The sequence below is a fragment of the Tricharina praecox genome (genome assembly GCF_024521635.1).
Source record: "Tricharina praecox strain CBS 144465 chromosome Unknown BZA05scaffold_20, whole genome shotgun sequence".
Lineage (NCBI taxonomy): Eukaryota > Fungi > Ascomycota > Pezizomycetes > Pezizales > Pyronemataceae > Tricharina > Tricharina praecox.
The window spans coordinates 307,019-330,621 of record NW_026250422.1 but is presented as its reverse complement, the minus strand read 5'-3'; the positions used below and the strand labels follow the sequence as shown (position 1 = coordinate 330,621).

The following is a 23,603-nucleotide window of genomic DNA, read 5'->3' as shown; positions in this document are numbered from 1 at the left end:
ACTCTACACGTACCGTACGGAGATGGCACGTAACAACGGCAGATATGTAGCCAGCCTAACTCCTCGCACCGTCCAATCCCGAGCGCAATCCCACCAGCTACCCCGCGCTGTGAGTAATCTATGTTTGGCCCGTAGAGCGTCCAGCTGGGCTATCGTGGCGATAGGTAGGTGGGTATTCTATGGCGTAGGTGGGGGCAATGGGAACGGGAGTGTGACCTACCCTACCTATCCACTACCGCTGCCGGAAGATATCCTGCATCTTTCGAGAAAGAGGAGAATTCTTTCTAGCCTATACACTACCACCTATACCGACCGTCAACATCACTGTGCAGTGCATACACACGATATATAGAGTATACCGGTACACTGCAGGGACTGGCCACGGTCCATGGATCGCTCGCCCTATCGGACAGCCACCATCCGGGTTCCTGAATTGGGGTATAATACCCCCGTGGTGTTCCCTCGCCCGCGAGCCGAGCGAGCGTGTGAGCGAGAGGGGCGGGCGCGGGGGCGGGGGGAAGACGGTGTTTGTTAAGCATACATACGAGCACGGATCGAGGCCGCGATCCGGCGGGTGGGGATATGTAGGAGAGGACGGGACATCGTTCGAACTTCGCGTCGTCGGTGGCGTGGGTGCGTGGGTGTATGTGCCGCGCGGGGGCAGCATCGTGCGTGGGCGTGGCCGGGCAGTACTTGTACGTACTGGAATCTTCTCTGGTAGAGTACGTATCTACAGTGTTACACTCTCCCACTCCAAGTTACGTGAGTATTTCTGCGAGGATCGGATGATGGCCGGCCGGCTGGCGAGCTGGCGGGTGGGTGGATAGAGAGGAGGGAGGGAGGGCAGATACTCTACGTACGTGTGGCATGTCGGATCTTGTTTCGGGTTGGAGTAGTTCCATCCGACGAGGACCCGTCGTAGAGTCGCAGTGGAAACCGCTGCGGTCAGCGCCTATCACGTGCCCCGCCGCCGCCGCCACGTCTACGGCGCTTAACAATGTAGGTGCCGAGAGCTTCAATGCGTACTGTACTGCAACCCCCACTCAAGAATCAACGCTCCTACATACATACAAGGTAGGTTCGTGCGTGCCGACTCCACTGTGCGAGCTGGCAGCTGGTAGCATCCTTGTCGGTGTGCTGGAGCCGAGTGAGCGCCGATGAAGCGTCGTCGACTTGCTTGAACCGCTCGAGATGTATCGTGTATGCGCAGGTATCAACATCTCCACCGGCTCCTGAGGAATCGGCTGGCCGGGATGGGGGTGTGCAGGCACGTCTTTGGCTTGTAGTAACCGTGGATTCTCATCATAAGCAGGTACGAATAAAAGGTAAACAAAAAGAAGTAAGTACACAGCTACATACATTCTAGTATCTATCCGTAGACTTGGAACCCCTTCCCCCAATAAGAAACAAGCAAATCTTGAATTCCAATGTAGATGGGTAGAGTACCTACGAGATGGCCCCGCCTCGAAGAACCCAGTGCGTCCACAGTGCTGCTGTCATCCACCGGCTCCCATCCCGGCGTCAACCTCTGACCCTCCCGCCCCCACAACGGCGGCGGCGGCATAGTCTCACCCGCCACGACATATGCCATCATACATACCTATCGGCAGAACCAACCCGCTCGCACGTCACGATGCGTTAGTTCTTGGAGATCGCGGAGGGAGGGAGGGGTGGTCCTAGGTCCAGGTCCAGGCCGTCGAGGACCGAGAGCCTCGGAATGGCACTGAAGCCGCTGGCCCCCCGCAGGCTCCCAGGAGGAGGAGGAGGGTTGATATCAGCCACGCTTGGGGCATTCCACGTACATATCATACATATGATCATACACAGCGTAGGTAGACCCACAATCCCATCAGAATGTGTGGCATGGTGTGGGTCGCATCCTCGGAACCTCGCACCTCCCGCGTGCGCTCTGCAACCGACCGGGCTGGCTGGCTGGCTGGCTGGCTGGATAACCGAGGAGTCTGTCCCTGGTGTCCCTGCTGTTCGTGCGTCCAGTGTCTACCCCGTAACCACTACCCGCTATGTACCGACATGTATGTATGATGTATGTGCTGCTTCCTCGCGCTAGGCGGGCCGCTGGCTGCACACCGGCCCACTCCCTCCCTTTGCGTCGGACTCGTGGCCAATCGTGCAGCAGGTGCGAATGATGATCAGTGATCGGTGCCAGCTGGCACGCCAGTGGTGAAGGAATTCGTAGTTACTTAGATATGCGTTGCGCGGTTGACGGCCAATAGAATGCGGCAGGTAGAGGGGGGTGGGGGTGCCCGTAGGGAAGCGCTTTGAGCCACCCCCACTCGAGAACACTTAGGTATTCCCAACACCGGAAGTCTCAGTCCGCACTAAGCACCGTATGTAGGTGTTCCTGCCCGCGTCCGAACCGCGTCGGCAAGCTCTGCGATACTACCTGGTAGAGTATAGAGTAGTAGTCAGCCCCGTCGCTGACTGGGTGTGCAGTAGATACCCTACACACTCTACGTTATCAAGCGCAAGCGCAACAACCTCAATACTCTCAATACCGCTCAAATTGAGATACGAAAAGTGCCGAAAGCTCGAGCCAACAATACCACGAGCCACGAATGCACACGTTTAATCACTCTCCGTGGGGGGGTGGGGGGAGGGGGAGGGGGCCACAAACTGCGGGCGACGAGGGACCTACCTATCCATCTCCAACACTTTACTGCGAGCCGTGTCGCGGCCCATGTATTACATGCACGGCGCCGATGCCGCTCACGGATGCACTACGCTTTCGTCCGTGCATCCGAGAGCCAGGTACTACCGGTATATAGTACAGTGACGGTCGACAGCCCCCCCAGCACGCCCGACGCCGATGGGCGGGGAGTGATGGAAGCGCGCGCAACACCGGAGAAAGCGAGTATCTGACGCCATGGAGGTGCAGACGTGCGCGCGGCCATACGATTGTTTGGTTTGCTGTGGATCGGTTCGGAAGTGGGCTCTCTTTGTCGGAATGGATGATGTGTCTGTGTAGTTTCCACACGCTGTTTGCACCGGCCTCCCTTCCTCCTCGTTGCACAAACGACCGTTCATAGTTGATCACCCTCGCACTGCAAAACTCCAACAAGAAATCAAAAGCCCGATTGACCTCTTGGAGATTCGAACTTCTATTCCACTGCCGGGTTCGCCTGACGGGAGCAGACTGCACGTTATAGTCCCACAGTGGTAACGGCCATTGAAGGAACTGTCCACTTTATGCTTGCCGCGCGGTTCTGCGTGCGTTTCGATGGCCCGTACAGTGTCATCGTCTCGAATCGATTCCTTCACCTACCCACGCCAGGGGATTGCCTTGCAGTTGTCTGGCTTCGGTGTATTAATGATGGGGAAGGACGATCGAGGGATCCCATGTACATATAAACGTGGTATGATCGTGTCTCTCCAGCCCTAGACGGACTCCATGTGGAAAAGTCACAAGCTTCCACCACGAAAATGATCCTGCGAGCAAGGCTGTGTTTGTCCGAGTCGACATTCAGCGGTTCATTCGTAAACAGGGTAAATTCAGGAGCGCCTTAATATCGTCTTCATCGTCGTCTTTGTTATCGAGCGGATCATCGGCCCTTTCCTGCTCCCCCAACATCAGCCGGTTGTGATGGCCAGACATCGGCCTGAACTTTGATCTGTTCTGGAATGCAGCGCGGCTTCCCGTTGGTTAATCCGAGGAATTGTTTCTGCAGATGAGAATGCCAAACCAACCCGGCAGCACGCCGTGATAGATTCGCCGAACAGATAAAATGCAACTTGAAGGGTTCAAAATCTTTCGGTTTTGGTGAACTGTGAGATGATACCAATCGCGTGAACGAGAATGTGGTAGTAGGCTTTGGGGATGGATTCTCTGGAGGAACTGCTCGTCCATGTCCTCACTCTTGGAAAGCTCGAGGAATTGCTTGATATGACTGACCGTGTCTTCCGATCTCTTGCGATGCTCTGGCGAACCGGAATCCCATGATGGCATATCATTGTCATTGATGAACCACGGCTCCTCTCTCGGCGTCATGCACGTCATTCCCATCCACCCTACAAGATAATCGTCCGGGAACCGACGGTGCACGATATCGGCGAAAAGTATTTGGCCAAATCTCTGCCGGCATAGGTTCTCCAGGATCTGCCAGTACTATAGAGTGGCGTGTCTCCATCGGTGTCCGCCCGCGGGATGTATTGAACTGCGCCATATCTTTCGACCACATTCTGCATGGATATATAAAGCCACTCCTGGGCTATGTACCAGATTTGGGGTTTACACCGGTCTCCGTCGAGTTTGAATAGCAAGCGGATCGACACCGCCTCCGGGTCGTAGCGTGACTCGAACGATATGTTCCTGCGATCACCAAGGATGTCAACAGTGGGTTCGGAACAGGAAGTGGACTCGATCGGATGACCGGCTATCGTACGCGTGCTTTAGGGTCTTCTCTCCGGAACTTGCGCGTCTGGTGACGATTCATGCACGGGAAATTTTGTGGTGTCAGCACTGCGATCGCGCATCAGAAACCCAGCAGTCGGCCTAAATACACGGCGGAGGTGAGATGGAGCATACTCGTTTCTGCTGCTGCTTGCTAGGTGGATCAAGCCGTTGTCGTAGTCATTCCGGTCGATGCGGTCATTGAGCTCGACACGGCCATTCCCGGCCGTCTCCACTCGCGTTGGTGATCATAGAGAGGGTACCCCCAGCAACGATGCCGTCAGGAACCACGCGTGGGCGAAGGATGCTGCTCCAGTCCCATGGTATGTATCGCACGAGGACGAGCGGGATCTGGCGGAGGAGGATCTCAAGCCGGCGGCTCCCGTGGCTGCCAGGCTCCGGGAAGTCGTAACTACTCGACGACGGCCACGTTGTGTACGGTACGGTAGGTACATTAGGTAGGTACGCGACTGCCACGGAACGGAGAGGGATCCTGCAGGACATGCAATAGGTACTGTAGGTAGCTTCGTGATGCCGCAAAGCTCCCAGATCATCCTTGCGAGCGTTGGCCTGGTCCAGGTCCTGGTCCTAGTCCTCGGTATGTAGCAGCGGTGATCCCATCACAGCACTTTGCCACGGTGAGGGATGGGGGATGGGAAAGTTGCAGCAAGTCCACAGTTCGTTCATGGATAATAAACTGGTCTCCGGGTATCAGGCGTTGTGATGAGCCGGGCTACGGTAGGGCGGGAGGTTCGGTTGGATGAGTAATGTAGCATCTTTTAGGTCTTGCCACCCGAATATGTACTTGTGAAGTGATCTAGTGATCACTCGGTCGAACGCCCAAGATCTTCAAGGGATTAAAAGTTTGCCTTTGGCCTTCCGGTAGAAATCCCTGCATGAGCTCCCAGTCGCCAGTGGGGATGTCGTCCATCACCGAGCATCATTCACCATCTTCTCCCTTCCTCACTGTCACTTTGAGGAAAAAACCCTCGCAATTTACTCCGAACAATCCACTTTTTCCATTTATGCTTGTACCATTGCACAAATAAGCTTAAGCACATTGTGCCAGCGTGAGAAGACATGATAAAACCCGTGTGTCCGACCGTAAAAAAAAAGTGAACGAAAAAAACAAGTTTATGAGAAAGCCCCGGAAGAAAAAAGAAGAAAAGAACAGGAGAAAAAGAGAACTGGAAGAGGAAAAGAACCGCAAGAACCACTTTTGATGATCCCATTTATATAATTCCCCTAAAAAAACTACGTCTTCATCGCTCCCCCGTGGAAGCCAGACTGTTGTTGAAACTGAACACTTCTCTGCGGTCGCTGTTCGCCGCTGTCTCCCCGTCCACCACGACCCCTTCTGCCGCCACGACCTCCGCGTCCTCCGCGTCCACCTCCTCGTGGTGCACCGCCCTCCTGGAAGCCTCCTTGTCCTTGCGTCTTCTGCTCGAGGAAACGCTCGTTCATCTCCGTCAAGCCGCTGGCCTTGTCAGCGAGCGTGAGCGCCAGAGTCTGAAGTCGTGAGAGCTCGACACCCTTGCGGAAGATGATGGCGTTGTTGACCTGGTCCAGAGCCGCGGCGATTTCCTCATGCGCGATCATCTTTGAGACGAGTGCGGAAACTTTGCGGGTAGACAGGTCGAACATCTCGGTCAGCCTATCGAGGGAAAGTGTGTCGTAGAAGGGCGCGTAGGTGAAGAGGTAAGTCCGTAGACCTTCCTCCTGGACCTTCTCGCTCAGCATGTCCTTGATCTTTTGAGGTTCTGGCAGGAGGTCCCAGATCTTGATGGCGTGGATCAGCTCGCTCGACTTCTTCCACTCGCCGGCCGCAAGGGCTTTAGCTGCTTGCATTACGTGATCCCTAGTGTTCTCCGGAGGACCAGTGAAGATCTGTCGCTCGTGGTATTCGAGCATTCGGCGGAACGTCTTGCTAATGACACGCTTCTTGACATCGGGGCTTGAACCAGAAGCGGCAAGCGCGGGGATTTCGAGCAACATGGAACAGGTGAGGTAGGCACACTCCAAAAGCTCCAGGTTGATGTGCTGGTGGAACGGCAGCTGGCGCTGACGCTCGAGACGCTCCTGCTCAGGAGTGACCTGCATGTATCTCTGGATTTGGACACCTTGGGCGAGGAGCTCCTTCAGCCTTCCGGTTCCACAGATCTCCTGCATTGCCGTCTGGGCCTCGTAGATCAAACCCGCACGGAAGGCGCAGAGACCGACCTGGACAAGAGTGCGGTTGTACATGATCTGCGTGCTGACGTCCGCAGAGTGGATGTTCTCCTGAAGATGCGACATGAGCAGCATGTCACGGGCCTTGAAGAACTGGTTGTGGAGGGCGTAGTGGTAGATATGGCACAGCATCGCACGAGTGCGCAGGACTGTGGCATCGTGCTGGTAGAGGTAGGTGCACAGAACGTGGAGGAGGTCGCTCGCAGATCCGGTGGCCTTGGATCGTGGGGAGATGACAGAGTCGAACTTGGTGTCAATGGCTTTCCACGCATTCTCCTCGCCAGTCTTGATGACTTGCTCGGGCTAGATAAGGACAGGTTAGAAACACGAACCGTATAAACGATTGATGGGATGAGACCGTACCTTGAAGTAAACATGGTCCAATCTCCGCATGATGACGCGGTTCAAGGCTTCCTCGCTCGAGACTCCTTGCTCGCGGTGTAGTCTCTCCAAGTACAGCTGACTTCGTAGAATCGAGGTGTAGAGAGTGCCCTCGTCGCTGAGGCGCTCGATGTACTCGGTGGTGTGGGGGTCGATGTGTTGCAGCGAGCGGGTGAGCTCGTCGTCGAGTCTGTCGACAATCGACACGACACTACCGGGGATTTTGAAAATCTCTCCCTCCTCAGGCTGCGGTGGCTTCTCCTCATCATCCCATTCCTCCGCGGTCTCCACGACGACAAACTGAGGGCTGGCCTCGAGAACATCAACTAAAACGTTGAACTCCTTCTCCGCACTATTTGCACCATGTCAGCCTTCTTGTACCGGAAGCGCCGTAATAAAGGGATGGCGAGACCAACGCTTTCCACTGTTCGTTCGACATGTATGACTGAGCTCCGGTTGTAAGGTCAAATCGAGTGGAGATCAATGCCAGAAGGACCTTGATCTTTTGGTATGACGACTGGGCGACCTCCAACAACTTCTCCATGATCTTGATCTGCTCATTCCTGTCGGTGTTCTTCTTACCACGACTCTCGATGATCACCTTCAAGTGTTTGAAGATGCTCTCAGGTGTGAAGGTAAGGGTCTTTCCGCCGCGGCCGACAGTAGCGAAGCCATCGTCGTTGTCCTCATCTTCAGGCGCCACACTCCTTGCGACAGACTTCAACCTTTTGGGCTTCACGGTCTCCGTCGCCTCCTCCTCTACCATAAAGGCATCCTTGTCCTTACGGTAGGCCTCGATTTCCGTCTCGTATGTCCGGTTGTTGCGCTTGACCTTCTGCTTGATGGCGTTGAGCGCACGGGCGTTCGCGGCATTCATCTTCTTAGTGGCAACCTTGTCCTTGACGGTGTCGTTCATGAAATCCTCGAGCTCGGCGATGGACTTGATGTAGATCTTCGGCATCGTGGCGCTCTGGGTGCCCTTCTGAACGACTCGATTGAGCTTGTCGAACTCTGCAATCCTCCATTAGCATCACAATATCTCATCCATAAGCATCCAAGCTTGCCCCGCCCCACCCCTGCTCCACCAGTACAGCCCCACCAACGAAGGAAAGAATTAAAAAGAAAAACCCACCAGCGGAGATGGTAACCCAATCATTGATCTTCTGGGCATTCTCGATAGCCTTGATCATGCCCTCGATCTCATCCTGTCGCTTATCCTTCGCACTCTTGACGGTACGTTTCCCCTCCTCGTCATCACTATCATCGCTCTCGGCACCCCTCAAGAACCGCGATCCTCCCTCCTCATCACTGTCCTCATCCTCGGCTTCCTCCTCCTCAGCGGACCCCTCCTCCTCGCTGGAGCTCTCCTCAGATTCCGACTCCTCAGCTTCGGAGTAGAGTTCCTCCTCATCGGACGAGGACGACTCGCTATCGCTCAGACCGCCGTGGAAAAACCGAGACATGATGGGTGGTGAGCGGTGTCGATTTTTGTCGTAGGTCGCGGGGTAAGGTGGTAGTGGTGGTTGTGGTGGGGGATAGTGCGGGTTTGAGTGGGGCCTCGAATGCGGGCTGGGCGGGTTCTGCGGGTTGATCGGTTGCCTTCTCTTTTCGCTGCACTCTTTCGTTGATGTCCAGGCGGCGAATAGCGTCCCTCACAAAGTTGCGAATTTTGTGTGAAAGAGGGTGAGCCCTAACAAGACGGACAGCAGGGTAAGCGCTAGAGTAACTTTTTCGGGTTGATCGCTTGTCACGGACCACCCCGCACTCTGGCTCTATGTACTGGTAGAGGTAGTTGAGTACAGCACTTTCTATGACGAATCTCAGCTCAGACAGCTGTGCAAATACTATGGTTCTTTAATACATACACACGCCACCAGCGGCGGCAGTAGCAATTGAATTGCCACCATGGCCTCATGAAACATTTCTGCTATGATAGAAAATAAAAAACTTTAGAAAGTAAGAAGCATCCCACCCACCCACCCACCAAACTGTAAACACCGGGTTGTATAGGTCTCGACGACGCAAAACACTTTGCTCCCATCAATAAATTCTGCCCAAACCTTTTTTTTGGATCATGGTCACCACTCATACCACAAACCACCCCCCTCCCGCTCACATCAAGATAAACAAGTAAACCGTGCCATAAAAAAAACGAGACCCAGCATTTGTGAGGACAAACAAAGAGGAAGGGAAAAAGAGAAAGACAGACTCGAATCAGATATACGGCAAAGGCAAAAAGTAAAACATCAAAACACGGACAGTGAAGATAGATAAAGGAGATGAGATGCCTCTGGGACAGCACCTCGACAGTGTTTACTTCCCTCACCCACCACCCGACCACCCCACTGAACTACCCCCAATCATCATATCGTTCCACTGTAAGGCCTCCGGGCTGCCGGTATCTGTGTCGTACTGGACCGATCTTGTCCAAAGCCTCATCATCTTCGGAGAAACGCTCCCGGACCAAGTAATCAGCCGAATTCATCACGGTCGAACCAGCCGATGTCACTTCCCCGCACAAAGTACCAAATATCGTAACAAATCTCACTACCGTCGGAATATTATGCACCTGATTATTTCCACCGTTGGTTATTGAAGAGGCCCTCCTCCATAGTGCGATCCTCGAGATTCCTTATTACATCTCGTCGATACGGACCACCGCGGCCCCGTTGCCGGTTGTTTCCGCCATCGTCAGGAGCTCCTCCTGGAGGAGGAGGGAAATATGCAGGACTAGGCTGGAGTCGAATGGGATGATTGGGATCCATCATCGAAGCTGCTCTCTGGATTTGTGGAGGGATACCGTCCATCATTGTTGCGGATCGCTGCCGGTTTCGTGCATTCTGCTGGTTGTACATGCCTGCTGCTTGATACTGACCGCCGGGTATCTGGGGAGGTTGTTGACCATGTTGCTGAGGAGGGACCATTCCACCGAACTGATTTCCACCCGTCGAATACGATGGTGGCGCAGGCTGCTGTTGCTGTGGCGGATTATACATGTTGGCACTATTGTATCCGGTAGGTTGGGCTTGAGCTTGGGCGTGATAGCCGCCAACGGATCCATAACCAGAGGTAGCTTGGGCCTGCACCTGGGCTTGTGCTTGTGCTTGTGCCTGGGCCTGGGCTTGTGCCTGGGCTTGTTGTGCTTGAGCCTGGGCTTGAGCTTGAGCCTGGGCGTGAGCCGCCTGTGCCTGTTGCTGCTTCTGCCGAGCCGCCTGCTCTGCTCGCTGTTGCTGCTCCATTGCGGACATGGGCGACTTCTGGAGCGGCGAGCTGTTCTTGAGGTTCGTGGGCGGTACGAACGGTCCGGTATATTTCTGCTGTGTGATGAAAGGGTGCATCTTAGCTTGCTGTGGCGACCATCGCTCCATCGGGCTGATGCATAGGAGGCCGCGCACGAAATCGATGAATGCCACTCGGTTGTTCATTTCTGGCGAACCCATTAACAACGGACATCCAGGGGAGTTTTTAGGACCAACCTTTCTCAATCTCGATTGGTTTCATGTTCTTCCGAGGCATGGCATACTGCCGGATAATTTCTGGCAGTGTTGTAGCCTGAAAGTACTTCTTTCCGGGCTGCTCCTTGGTGTTGTGTTCTTTGGAGTACTGTTCCATACTCTTCAACCTGTATGACTTTCGTCCGAATTCATCTGTCACCTTCTCGAAGAAATCCCCAGCCTGCTTTCCCATCTCAATCATCCAGACCGGTGGTACTCCCAGCATATCGGTAATCCGAGAGACTTGATTGTATTCGGAGCTGCCAGGGAACAGAGGTAGTCCGAGGAAAAGCTCGACGACGATGCATCCGAGTGACCACATATCAATCGACGACGAATAACTTGTAGGGATGCATGAGTTTCAAGCCTTAGACAAGAAAAGACGAGGAGGGAATTAGGAAACTCACGGGAGACCGAGTAGTACTTCTGGGGATCTGTAAAATCGGGACTGAATGTATGTGTAAACGGTTTGCCGTTCGTCACATGCCGAACCAAAGTCGATAACCTTGATGATGGGACTCTCCAAGCTGGAACTAGTGTCAGTGCACGCGAACTAGCAGCAATGGGGTATTGATTGACCGACTTCTTCAGCAAGATATTCTCAGGTTTCAGATCGCAATGAATCAGTCTAGCTTTGTTCAAGAGGCAAAGCGCATTCAGGAGCTGCTGGGCGAACACCCGTACAAGGGTCGTGCTCAACCCCCGGAACTGGTTTTGCTTGATGAGCTCGTACAGGTTCACACTGAGCAGCTCGAAGACAAGGCAAAGATGCTGCTTGTGTATGAAGGTGTCTTTCAGGCGCAGAATATGATGGTCGTCGTTCTTGTCAAGTTTGCTGTTGAGCTATGGCACATACCAGGATTAGCTTCCGGTCAATATTTAGGGTGGGGAAGGGAACGTACCAGATCCAGCACTGAAACCTCCATCATGCTCTGGTTGAAATATGCAGTCCTGTTCTTCACAACCTTGACTGCGACCACCTCTTGCGTCTTCATGTTTTGACACTTGACAACTTGGCCGAAAGTCCCTTGCCCGAGAACGTCCAAAATCAGGTATCGATTCCTGTTTGGCGTCTATTAGCGCATTCAAGAGCGGATAGATGAGTTGAAGCTACTCACTTGGTCTCCTCCGAACCCAGAATATCATTCACATAGAGAATGTAGTCACTGTCCTCATTGTCATAACCATCGTTCTTAACACCTTTGCTCGGCTTCGTCAAGACCCGCCGGGGGTTCCGCGACGACTCGTATTTGAACTGGGGGTTACAGATGCGGTATGTAGCGGGAAGATATGTGGTAAGGGCTTGTACGGGCTATCCATCTGTCCTTCAGCAAGGTTACCTCAGGGAAGAGGGGACGAGTACGTACGCTGATAAACCCGCCCTCGGGATTTGCTCTTCGGTGTGCGGGTTGGGTGTTTATTCGGGGTTGCAGGTCACTCATATTAGTAACCCTCTGCAATCTTGGCGCGGGATCTCTTGGGGGTGAGGGCTGAGGGGGAGACGTCTCAAACATGAGAGCTGTCTGTGATGCCGTCGCTGCCGACTGTGGAAAGTAGCGTCCCCCACCTCCTCCCCCGCCGCTACCACCGCCGCTGGAATCTTGACCTGCATCTGGATCTAAGTTTCGTCGAGCAGTGAGAATGGGGGGGCTGGTGTCGGGTAGCGGACCTGAATGTTGCATTGAATGTTGCTGATAGTTTTGGATAGGAGGCAGTGCGCCCGTACGCGGTGAGCTACTGGAAGCATTCTGATTGTAGTAAGATTGTGAGGCATTCGTGTAATTAGGTCGAGACGGCGACTGGCGGTGTTGTGAGTGTGGATATATCGGGGGAAGATTGGTGGATTGCGACGATGCAGAGGTGGTGTATTGGCCTTGTTGAGGCATTGGGGAGTATCTCTGGGTCTGTTGCGGAGACGTGAGTTCGTCGTTGAGAAACGGTTGCCGTGGTTGCTGTTGCTGCTGAAACTTCCCTCTACCATACGAGTCCGCGTCCTGCATCTGGATGTCCATGTACTCGTTGGGATTCTCGGGACGTGGATTCGTCGAGCCTGCTGCTGTGGCAGTCCCCGCTTGGCCGTGATACGCCTGATATCCCTGTTGCGTGTGGCCTTGTGGCTGCGGCACCTGTTGGGAGGCGTACTCCCGGGGGTGCTGCGGGGAAGGATCAGAGTTCGGTGGCAGTGCGTTGTACCGTGACTGACGATTGCTCGCTGGATCTGTAGCGTAATTAGACCACGATTCCATTTCGTCTATGAACGGCGAGCAGGCGAGAGCTATCGATTGCGGGTGATCTTTTTCGGAGGGGGTTTGGCTGAGCTAGTGGACAGTTTATCGAAGCGGGCCGTGTCGTCGTGGTCGTTGTCGTCGCGGGGAGTGATAGTGCCGAAGCGGACTGTTTTAAACGAAGCGCAAGCAGAATGAGAGCGAGTGACGACAACGAGGGGTCGATGCGCCTGGGTAAGAAATGGAATGAGGTGCGGGAGAAAGCGGTTCTCGTAGTCAGAGTAAGAGGGGTGGGTTGGGTGATGGGTTGCAGTGGGATGGTTGGGGTTGGGGTTGGAGGGGGTGGTAGTTGCGCCCTTCAATCGCTGCGTGCCCGAGAGCTAATAAGGAATGATACTGTAGCGGCTGTAGCGTCTTCACGGGGGTGGCCGACGACGTTGTGAAGGTGGTGATTCAACTGCGATCTCGCCTCCTTGCTGAGTGTTTGATTTCTTGCGTGCTGGGAGCTGGGTGAGTTGTCTTTCGCTGGGAGGAGAGGTGGTGGTGAGTAGCAGCGCTTAGTGGTGGTGGTTGGTGGGCTTGGTAGACCTTGGGTGAGTGTACCAGCCCTTCCTTGCGGGAAAAGAAACAGACTACCAAGATGTACCTAGTAGGTATGATAGCAACGACAACAAGCACCACATCCACTCTTCTTCATCATCGTGACAGAACGGGGCAGGAGGAAGGCATTTTTCTGGGTGGAAATTTAGAACAGGGTGCTCGAGTATAATCCAGACCCATCTGTATTTGCATTTACGGACCCGTTATCGTTTCATAGCTCTACCTTCTCCACATTGATGGCGACCATCCGAAGTCCTGATATAAAGCAGTATACGCAAGGGGAAGACGATAGTGGTTATTGCCCGCAAGCCTTTAGTAGTTATGGCCCCGATCAACCCGACGGCCGAGTTAAGAGGCGACGATTTTGGCAGCCGCTGGGTTTACCTGCCAGTGAAGTATCAAAGAACATTAGGTATGTAGACAAGTACTTGCATAAGTAAGAGGTACGTACCTCATACTCGTGCCAATAACCCCTCCTTTTTTATACTCCGCACCTTTCCTCCTCTCCTCCACCCACCAAAACTTTTCAATTGACACACGTCACACATCACGCATCAAGTCGCCATCACATACCAGTCAAGATGTCGTCGGAACCCAAGTCACCGGTGTATTTCGTGCAATATTTCAAGCGTAGCTCCCCCGAACTGAAGAAGCCGTCCATCCGACTCACCGTGCTGCCCCCCGATATGGAGATCACGGTCGTCGATGACGTTTACCTGCTTCATTCGACCACACTTAGGGAATGTTCTCGCTTCTTCGAGACGAGCCTCTCGGTGACTTGGTGGAAACCAGAGAACACGCACAGCGGTCCCGATGGCATCAAATACCGCTACAACCTTGATTCGAAAGACATCGGAGCAAATCTGTTGTCCGCGGTTTTGCGGCCGGTGCCCGCTACGGCCACTTCGAGTACGATTGGGCCGGAAGCTGCTATGCGCAGCGAGGACCATTCAGAGCCAGAGACAGAACCCGAGCTAGAAGACTCTAACAAGATGCTCTCGGCGGTAACGCAGGCATACCAACGGTTTCTTCGCCTCCTCTGCCGCAAGCGCTGCGATTTCAGGCAGTTCCACGAATTCAGAGAACTCGAAGACCTAGTCCAACTTGCCGATCTCTATTGCGCCCTCCCAGCTGTTTCCGTTGCGATCGAACAACTGACGATCCTCGTCTCGCTGAACGTCGAAGCATTTCAAATCGATGCACCGTCATTGATGTGTGTCGCCCTGAAGATTCGCTCGAAGCTTCTGATCAGTGCACCATTTGTTCGGCTCGTTAACGACATTATTTACACATACGATGAACAATTTGATGAGAAGCTGCAAAGAATGGGGTGGCCGTGGCTCGAGGGGCCGGTGAAACTCCGGGATTACGCGATGCGCGAGGCGTTTCGAATAATGCAGCTGCGAGCCAGGATTGACAGGGCAGTGACAAAGTTTGCGGCGCGGTCCAGTATTTCGAATGGGTTTGGCACATCGGCTGGTTATGTAATGTCGAATAGTGTTGTAAACATTTGGGAGAGTTCAACACCCAGGAATGAAGGGACGGCATACCGAGCCATCTACGACCTCATCAACCCCCACCTTACGACGGGTCATGAGTTGGAAAAAGACCTCATTTCTATCATGGAGAATAATATTGGTGTTATGGTGAGCAGCTACTCATCTAAGGAGGAATTATCTTGTGCCAAGTTTCGTCACGATATAGATTATCCATGGGACGACTCGGAGGATTGGTGAAAAGCCAAGTCGTTTCTTCTTTTCTTGCTTTGGTCATTCTTTCTCATTTTATCTTTCTTTGGGTAGTTTTTTATCGCTTCTTCCTTTGCCGTAAAGCGCCAGCCAAGTACGCGTAACGACTCCATTTGTTTTGTCCAGCAGCAGATACTTATTTGTCATACAAACAGTTCTCTTCGTCTACCGTTAATATTTTCTTACTATGCTTCTGATGCAACTTACTTCTATAGTGATCGTGTTGAGTGTCGTACGGAGGGCTTAGGAGCTTACTGGAACACGAGCTCAAGCGGACTTTCCAGGTGCTAATTCTCACACGTAAACTCAGTTTGCAAGCTGCGTGGGTCTCGACCGAGAGAGGTGTGTGTCATCGTCTGCAGTAGGTTCGTACTTACAACTCGTGAGCCAATGTAATGGGAGAGTACCTGATTCAAATGTCCGTTCAGGTCTCCTAGTTGATGGCGATAATGAACTAGGTACATTTATCAGGCGTCAATGACTTGCTTAGGCGGGACCGTCTTTCTATGACTTTGTCTGTCTGTTTGTCTGTCTGTTTTGTTTTGTTTCTTCATCGATCGCATGAAGCCTATTCAGACTGTAGCGATATAGGTAGAGTACACACACTTCCTGATCCTGTCTGCAGTCCCCCACTTCCCCGCCCTCTACCCAGGCATGTAGTTAGTGGTAGAGTTTTAGTTCGATAAGGCTCTATATCCCGAGCTGGGCCCCATCTGTTTTTTTTTTGATCACCATTGCATTCGATCTTATTAGATCACAGCTGGGTCCCGTCATCCCACGCCTCGGACGAGGTTGACTGAAACGCCGAATGATAGTCGATGATGCTTGTGTAACGCGCCGGCGACATTAGCCAAGTAGGTACTCTCCAACCATATGAAGGTCCTGCACGGCACGAGATTGTAGTTACTATTCATAGATGGTCCTGGGGGACTGTCAGCTCAAATATCACCGGAAATAGCTGCATAATACCGCTCCGATGACCAATTGGCCGATTTCCTACCCCTCAGGAGACATGCCAATGGTGGTCGAATATGGGCGCCCAACATTAGGCTCATTTCCTTCGCCGTCATACCCCGAATGTCCTGTTCATCCTGGAGCTGCTACCGAGATGGGCCGGCGTGCTAGCCATGGAAGTATGAGCGGATTATTGCGAACCCCGATCTGTTTCGACATGTGGTGCGTTTCTGCGTCTGTTAGTAAGTTGCCCGCGATTAAGCGCAACCGCGGCGACACGGTGCTAGGTACTGTTGAATTAACTAATGGCAATAGTAGTAGTTGATAGCCGAATAGGTTTCCTTAGTCTGGTTTGGTCCAGCAACATTCCCAGACTAGCCAGTCAAGTTTTCCCAGATTTCCATATTTAGGTTCGAGTACCTGCTAGGCACTTGGAAGTTGGTATCCATTTCACCATCAGAGGCGATTATCAATGATAGACTGCAGTCCGTCGGCTCTGTTGACCGAAGGGTCGGATTTGCCATAGTTATCCTTTTGGATGAACGGCACTTTGAGTCCTGTCTGGTCCGAGGCAAAAAGACGGGCCGGACGGACCATGACTTACGCTGGCGAAGGAACTAGCTTCTACTAAAGCGATCTCGAGGAGAGTGGAACGCCTGGCAAGGTCAGTTAAGCCCTACGAATCCACAGTTGAGGGTACATATCCGCCTGTTGAAGTCTTGGGCCGTGCTCTGACCTTTGCCATTTTCAGCAGAGTTGGCAGCTTCAATTGCCGCGAATCTCGCGTATGGCGCGTCTTTCAGGGATGGCGTAGGCGGCTCGAGTGAGCTCTAATTCAGTAGGCCGATTTACGGCAGAATAGCGGAACAGTCGTGCGGGGGCGAAAAAAATGTTGGTGCGCTCGCCCTGTTTCTTATTTCGAGCACCTATTTAGCTGGAGTACCTATTCGCTACGCCTGAATCTATGGACCGCCGCCCTCGGTATGCCTCTTTTATTCGAGTGGAATTTGCCTGATTGCTTCATCTGCTGGCTGTCTCTATGGGTATTCAAGCCGATGCCGAATCTTTGAGTCGCAGCGCCAAGCATTGTGGATCACATGTGGGGCATGCGGAGGTCTAGGAGTCGTGAACTTTTTTGCGTGTTGCCTCCCACTCTAGCGACCGCTTTTTGTCAATTCGAAGTTTTTCTTTTCACATCGGCCGACGGACGAATGCCTACAGTAAATTCAGTCATCCGTTTGATTAGTAGAACAACTTTTCGTTCATGAATTGTGCTCTGCGTCGTGCAAGAGGGGGACTCCGTTTTGGCCGGGGACTGCTGCTCCATCGTCCGGATCCTCAGTGCTTGTATTTGATACCCTCCAGGGCCACAAGCTTCTCCCGTTCCTCCTCCTCCACCTTATCTTCGACTCATAAGTTTCTCTCCCCCGTTTCTCCATCGTCCTCCTCCTCCTCCTCTTTCTCCTCATTCTCTCACAACCACCGCCACCTGACTGCATTGCGCTTGCAACCGCAGCTCCAAAACCTCAACCCAACTCACATCACGTTACACCCCGCTACACATCAACCCCACCAACGCCCCCTCTTGCACACGACCGTCATCGGCTCCTCGCGCCGCACATTCTCCTTCACGTCCGCTACTCAAGCCTCAAACCAAGTCGCCATGGCCGAAGAGTGGAGTGCTGAGCGTGTCAGAGACACCTTCATTGGGTACTTCAAGAAAAATGGCCACACTTTTGGTTCGTTGCGTCTTGTCTTGCCTTGTCGCGTGTGGCTGTCGTCTTGCAATGAATGCTGAGTCAATCTCATCAGTGCCCTCCTCGCCGGTGGTTCCTCATTCGGACCCGACCCTCCTTTTCACGAACGCGGGAATGAACCAGTACAAGGCGATCTTCCTTGGAACAGTCGAACCCTCCTCGGATTTCGCTACCCTGAAGCGCGCGACCAACACTCAGAAGGTAGGTTCTCCTTCTGTCGCAGTGGCGATGATTTACCGTTCATTTGGCTCATTTACTGATGTTGTCAACAGTGTATCAGAGCAGGTTTGTCGACAATAGCATTCCCGACCAAAAATGACCACATCTGACGAGTTTTCAAAGGTGGCAAGCACAACGACTTGGACGATGTTGGAAAGGACTCCTACCACCACGTTCGTGTGTCCCGATTTTAGCTACAGCTATCCGGACTGACCGCTGATTGTTTCAGACTTTCTTTGAGATGCTGGGTAACTGGAGTTTTGGCGACTACTTCAAGAAGGAGGCCATCCAGTACTCCTGGGAACTCTTGACCAAGGTTTACGGAATTGACCCGGACCGGCTCTATGTGAGCTACTTTGAGGGCTCCAAGGAAGGTGGTCTCGAACCCGACGACGAGTCCAAGGAACTGTGGAAGTCGATGGGAGTTGCGGATGACCACATCTTGCCGGGAAACATGAAAGACAACTTCTGGGAGATGGGTGATCAGGGTCCATGTGGTCCCTGCAGCGAGATTCACTACGACCGTATCGGAGGACGAAACGCGGCGCACCTTGTCAACCAGGATGACCCAGATGTTCTTGAGATCTGGAACAACGTCTTCATCCAATACAACAGGGAGGCTGACCGCTCACTCCGCTCGCTGCCCAACAAGCATGTCGACACGGGAATGGGCTTTGAGCGCCTGGTGTCTGTCCTTCAGGACAAGCGCTCCAACTACGACACGGATGTTTTCACGCCGCTTTTTGCTAAGATACGTGAAATCACCGGAGCACGGCCCTACGAGGGAAAGTTCGGGGACGAGGATAATGATGGTGTCGACACCGCCTACCGTGTCGTCGCCGACCATATCAGAACTTTGAGTTTTGCGATTGCAGACGGCTGTGCTCCTAACAACGACGGTAGAGGATACGTCATCCGACGAATTCTCCGTCGTGGTGCCCGTTATGCTCGTCGTTACTTCAATGTCGAGATCGGTAGCTTCTTCGCCCAACTGGTCCCAACTCTGACCCAGCAACTGGTATGTACTCTGATTGCTAAATGCTCTACCCTGAGATCGACAGTTAACATCTTTGTAGGGTGGCATGTTCCCCGAGCTTGCAAGGAGGGAAAAGGACATTCAAGAGATTCTGAGCGAGGAAGAGGAGTCGTTCTCGCGCACTCTTGACCGTGGCGAGAAGATCTTCCAGGAGTATGCCGAGAAGACGAAGAAGAAGGGATCTTCAACATTGAACGGAGCCGACGTTTGGCGATTGTACGACACCTACGGCTTTCCCGTTGATCTGACTAGGATTATGGCCGAGGAAGCTGGACTCGATATCAGCGAGGATGAATTCGCAAAGGCTCAGGCGGATGCCAAAGAAGCTAGCAAAGCCAAGAAGACTTCTGGTGGCGTGGAACTCGTCAAGCTGGACGTTCACGATCTTGGAAAGCTGGAGGGCATGACTAACGTTCCCCAAACGGACGACCGCTACAAATATGGTATGTCCCCAAGTATCGATTCCCGGGGCTGCTGCTAACTGTATCGCAGGACGAGGTGTGATTAGCAGTAAAATAGTGGCTATCTACCACAATAAGGTCTTCGTCGACACTACCGAAGGTCTCCCCGCGGACGCTCAGTTAGGAATTCTGATGGATAAAACCAACTTCTATGCCGAGCAGGGAGGCCAGGAGTACGACACAGGAAAGATCGTCATTGATGGAAAGTCTGAGTTCGATGTTACCAACGTGCAGGTTTACGGAGGTTATGTCCTTCATACGGGTTTCATGAACTACGGATCGTTGTCAGTCTCTGACAAGGTTATCAGCGAATACGACGAGGTAAGCCAAGTTCCACGATCTATCAATGACTTTCAGCTGACCTATTCAGCTACGAAGATGGCCTATCCGCAATAACCACACCGGAACACACATCCTTAACTACGCACTCAAGGAGGTGCTCGGCAATGAAATCGACCAAAAGGGATCTCTGGTCGCTGCGGAGAAGTTGCGGTTCGACTTTTCACACAAGGCGCAGGTTACAACACAGCAATTGGCCGAGATCGAGAAGATCTCTACCGAGTACATCCGGCAAAACCTCGAGGTTTATGCAAGCGATGTCGCACTCGCCACTGCCCGGCAAATCGAAGGTGTCCGTGCTGTCTTCGGTGAAACGTATCCTGACCCAGTCCGTGTGGTTTCGGTTGGTGTGCCCATCGAGGACCTGCTTCGGGATGTCAAGAATCCTAAGTGGAGCAAAGTCAGCATCGAGTTCTGTGGTGGAACCCACGTGGCAAAAACCAGCGACATCAAGGAGTTGATCATTCTTGAGGAGTCCGGTATCGCCAAGGGTATCCGCCGTATCGTTGCGGTTACCGGAGAGGATGCCTACGCCGTGCAGGAGGTCGCCGCCAACTTTTCTAAGAGGCTTGATCGCCTTGAGAAGATGGAGTCTGGTGCCGCTAAGGAAGCCGAGATCAAGAAGACCAATGTGGACCTCAGCAACCTGTCGATTTCTACCGTCACCAAGTCGCAACTGAAGGACAAGTTCTCGGCCATCCACAAGAAGATGATGGATGAGCTCAAGACCAAGCAGAAGGCTGAGTCCAAGACTGCGATGGACGCCATCACCGAGTACTTCGAGAAGAATAAGGATAGCAACGTGATGGTTGCACGCCTCCCCATCTCCGCGAACGGAAAGGCCATCGGTGATGCCCTCAAGTTCGCCCAAACCAAGAACAGCAACAAGGCCGTCTACCTGATCGCTGGCGACGAGTCCGAGGGAAAGATCATCCACGGATGCTACGCCTCGCCAGTAAGTTTCCTTTCCCAACCTCCCAACCTTCCTAAATTCTAACCTAGACCCATAGGAACTCACCAAGCAAACCACCGCGCAAGACTGGGCCAGCGCAGTGAGCAAGATTGTCGGTGGCAAGGCTGGAGGAAAGGGTCCCACCACTCAGGGAGTCGGACTCGACCCCACAAAGGCCGACGAGGGTCTTGAGGCTGCACGGAAATTCCTTGAGCAGTTCAAACTGTAGTGTTACATTTTTCTCATTTTTTCTTTTCTTGTTCACTCATATCCTACGCGATTTCCTCTCTTATGTCATTCTGTTTTTTTTTCTGGTTGGTCGCGGGATTTGTCGATGAGGTGAATGGTATTTCGGGAATAGAATTGTTTTCATGGGGGGTGGTGAGAAACTTGGGTTCTCAATACTCGTCTGTGTGCAATCAGGCCTTTTTGCCCGTTTATGGAAGATCAAGCACGGTGAACGGTGATGTAGAGTACATACTTCGTATTATCTTGGAGGGTTGGGTATACGGCGATGAGAGAGAGAGATCTTCCTGTTTTATATACGGCGATGTTTTGAACGTGGTCATGTATGATTACTCGGTGGTGACAAGTGTTTTTTTGGGTGAGAAAATTTCTGATAGATCAAGGGTTACATTATGCCCCCAATCGTGTCTCGGAGAGCGTATGCGTGGTGGGAAAAGCCGCGGGATATCCTCCTCCCTCTCCCTCCCTAGTTCGCTCTCCTACATACATGTCACAGGGAGCGAGATCTTGACAGGTGGAGAAGGGGACACGAATACGGTACATATGAACATGCCCAAGCTCCTCCTTCGGCCTCCCCACCAAACATCATAACGCCTAAATTCCCCTTCGTATGTACATGAGATCAACCACTTCCTTCCGTCGGCATCCCCCGCTCGGTTGTTTCCACCCTCGACCCTTCGTTAGGACGCCTATCGGTAGTTACTTAACTACCGTGGCAGAAAATGCCGGGGGAATGGTTTACCGCACTCCCAGAAGATGCCGTGATAAGACGGTATTGAGGTACTTTTACCGGTATGGCTTCGATGCCGCTCCGAGCCTTGGATACCGATCAATCATTACGGAATTTGGATATAGAAGCGGCATTAATCCGGTATTATTCTCACCTCGTATCTATCTAGCTACTGTAATTATACGCATCTCTAGGGGTTGTAAATCATTCTAGACAAAGTCTAGAAAGGCGAGTGATATGGAGAGCATTCTCGACTACGGACGATGATGGCTTGCCGAGTGACCTTAAGCATGGAACACTTATCTCACGGTTGTCATTCAGCTCTCCAATAGCCTGCGACACAAAACTGCACTACCTATTCCAGCCCTCTGCGGGGATGTTTCTCCCAGAGTCCCGTTTTCCCGTTCAAGTGCGGCTTGTTTCCGAAATGTCTGCCAAGGCCTAGTAGTTAGTTGAGGAATTGGAAGGCGTGCCGCCGTGAAGAGGGTAACATTTTCGGTTCTCGGTGCCCGTGGCTCATTACACAATCGCAGAGGCCATTGCCCTTCCGCGAGACAAGGCCCGAATCCGTACGAAATCGATGACATATGGGGTATGGAGGTGGGGAATTCACTGCTATGTAAGTGATCCGCCAACCCCTCATCGAAGCGTCATTGAGATACCAAGGCTTAGTGCGAATTAGAACTTAGGCGTCGTCTACGTAGCTGTTACACTTTATCCTCTTCTTACCCAATGGACGACAATCATCAATTCACCGTTCGAGAGATCTAGGTAGCAGGCTTTAGATGAAGGAGTCCTGGCACACAGAAGAAGGCGGTATGACGACGGCGACGACAAAGTCACGCGCGGAAACAGCATCGACATCCGTTACATCCTTGACGAAGAGCCCCCTACAGGCTATGGACCACCTTGCTACAGCGAGTCGCTCGAGGAAGTGAGGCCATACCGAGTTTACGACCACGGAGTTGCCAACATCGGCCAGACTCGCACTTACAAAACCAGCCAGCTATAACCTTTTCTCCAACCGCTTTTCGAGCGTCGTATCAACGGACTGGAGGATTTGATCCGCCGAAATGGCACCAATGCCAACGTCTACCTGGGTGGCCTTGGACGGCCATAAAGCCGGCGGCCCAAAGTTCATCGGTAGAGACGAGATACTCGTTAGGCGGGTGGTGTGGTCATCAGGCGCACCAAAGACGTCGGAAGCATGGACGATGAGAAGCAAGACAGGCTGGTAGCGCTGGCTCGTTCAGATCCCCTTTGGTTCGAGGATATAAGTGCCTTGTATATAGGAGTTGCCGTTAGGCTACTAGCCTTCATTGACCTAAAAGGCGTGTATATCGGATGATAAGCAGGCGGAAAGGACACTCAGGGTCCACGGTGATGTTAACGGAAGATCCTTCTACCTGGTACACTGTACCTACACATCAACTCTCATAAACTTTGCTCATCTCTCACGGGCCCAGTTTCTTTGAGTCCAAATGGAAGCAAAGGTATGTTCTACAATACCGTCAAGCCGCTTTCCCTCCGTGTAAACCGTACAACTAGGAACAAACAAATTTCCCATCCATAAAAACCTTCCATGAAATAGTTATATCAAGTGATGTTATGCGAGTGAGCAGAATGCAATCTAACGATGCAAACCAACTTATTTCCCCTCAACGTAGAGTGAAATAACTTCAACCCTGGTGCCATCGCTCTCATATCCGATTGACACGGGATGATCCCCTTCCCCTGGATCTATGGGGACATCTTGCGGATCACTCTCGTGAACCCCAACACAGACAGGAACGGGATCACGCTCCATTATTGCTGGCTGACGAT

At 52.7% G+C, this 23,603-nt stretch overlaps 4 protein-coding genes across 4 annotated transcripts; 2 read left to right on the top strand and 2 right to left on the bottom strand.

Annotated features, from left to right (window-relative positions):
• Positions 1 to 5,354: 5,354 nt before the first annotated feature.
• BZA05DRAFT_404350 (eukaryotic translation initiation factor 3 subunit 8 N-terminus-domain-containing protein) lies at positions 5,355 to 8,959 on the bottom strand. Its single transcript, XM_051484296.1, has 5 exons — positions 8,884 to 8,959; positions 8,151 to 8,826; positions 7,435 to 8,029; positions 7,001 to 7,370; positions 5,355 to 6,940 (listed from the first exon to the last, which is right to left on the bottom strand). The coding sequence occupies exons 2-5, from the start codon at positions 8,479 to 8,481 to the stop codon at positions 5,663 to 5,665; spliced, it is 2,574 nt and encodes an 857-aa protein (XP_051337524.1). The 5' UTR covers positions 8,482 to 8,826; positions 8,884 to 8,959; the 3' UTR covers positions 5,355 to 5,662.
• A 243-nt stretch (positions 8,960 to 9,202) lies between these two features.
• Positions 9,203 to 12,758, bottom strand: BZA05DRAFT_457265 (kinase-like domain-containing protein; the record flags this gene model as incomplete). Its single annotated transcript, XM_051487571.1, has 9 exons — positions 9,203 to 9,878; positions 9,963 to 10,445; positions 10,495 to 10,853; positions 10,920 to 11,039; positions 11,096 to 11,355; positions 11,415 to 11,574; positions 11,631 to 11,824; positions 11,880 to 12,112; positions 12,182 to 12,758. The coding sequence occupies 9 exons, from the start codon at positions 12,756 to 12,758 to the stop codon at positions 9,592 to 9,594; spliced, it is 2,673 nt and encodes an 890-aa protein (XP_051337523.1). The 3' UTR covers positions 9,203 to 9,591.
• A 1,056-nt stretch (positions 12,759 to 13,814) lies between these two features.
• Positions 13,815 to 15,487, top strand: BZA05DRAFT_404347 (uncharacterized protein). The gene has a single exon (XM_051484295.1). The coding sequence runs from the start codon at positions 13,919 to 13,921 to the stop codon at positions 15,071 to 15,073; it is 1,155 nt and encodes a 384-aa protein (XP_051337522.1). The 5' UTR covers positions 13,815 to 13,918; the 3' UTR covers positions 15,074 to 15,487.
• A 2,215-nt stretch (positions 15,488 to 17,702) lies between these two features.
• On the top strand, positions 17,703 to 21,032 carry BZA05DRAFT_446790 (alanyl-tRNA synthetase; the record flags this gene model as incomplete). Its single annotated transcript, XM_051487105.1, has 9 exons — positions 17,703 to 17,778; positions 17,852 to 17,997; positions 18,069 to 18,081; positions 18,139 to 18,188; positions 18,245 to 19,033; positions 19,092 to 19,494; positions 19,544 to 19,833; positions 19,883 to 20,806; positions 20,862 to 21,032. 9 exons carry the CDS (start codon positions 17,703 to 17,705, stop codon positions 21,030 to 21,032), a joined length of 2,862 nt encoding a protein of 953 aa, XP_051337521.1.
• Between the last annotated feature and the right edge of the window lie 2,571 nt (positions 21,033 to 23,603).

Excerpts from the sequence above, each read along its gene's own strand:
- BZA05DRAFT_404350 (XM_051484296.1), bottom strand. The coding sequence starts at position 8,481 with ATGTCTCGGTTTTTCCACGGCGGTCTGAGCGATAGCGAGTCGTCCTCG. Across the intron at positions 8,030-8,150 it reads TTGGGTTACCATCTCCGCTG|AGTTCGACAAGCTCAATCGA; the intron begins GTGGGTTTTTCT and ends GGAGGATTGCAG. Across the intron at positions 7,371-7,434 it reads TCGAACGAACAGTGGAAAGC|TGCGGAGAAGGAGTTCAACG; the intron begins GTTGGTCTCGCC and ends TGGTGCAAATAG.
- BZA05DRAFT_404347 (XM_051484295.1), top strand. The coding sequence starts at position 13,919 with ATGTCGTCGGAACCCAAGTCACCGGTGTATTTCGTGCAATATTTCAAG.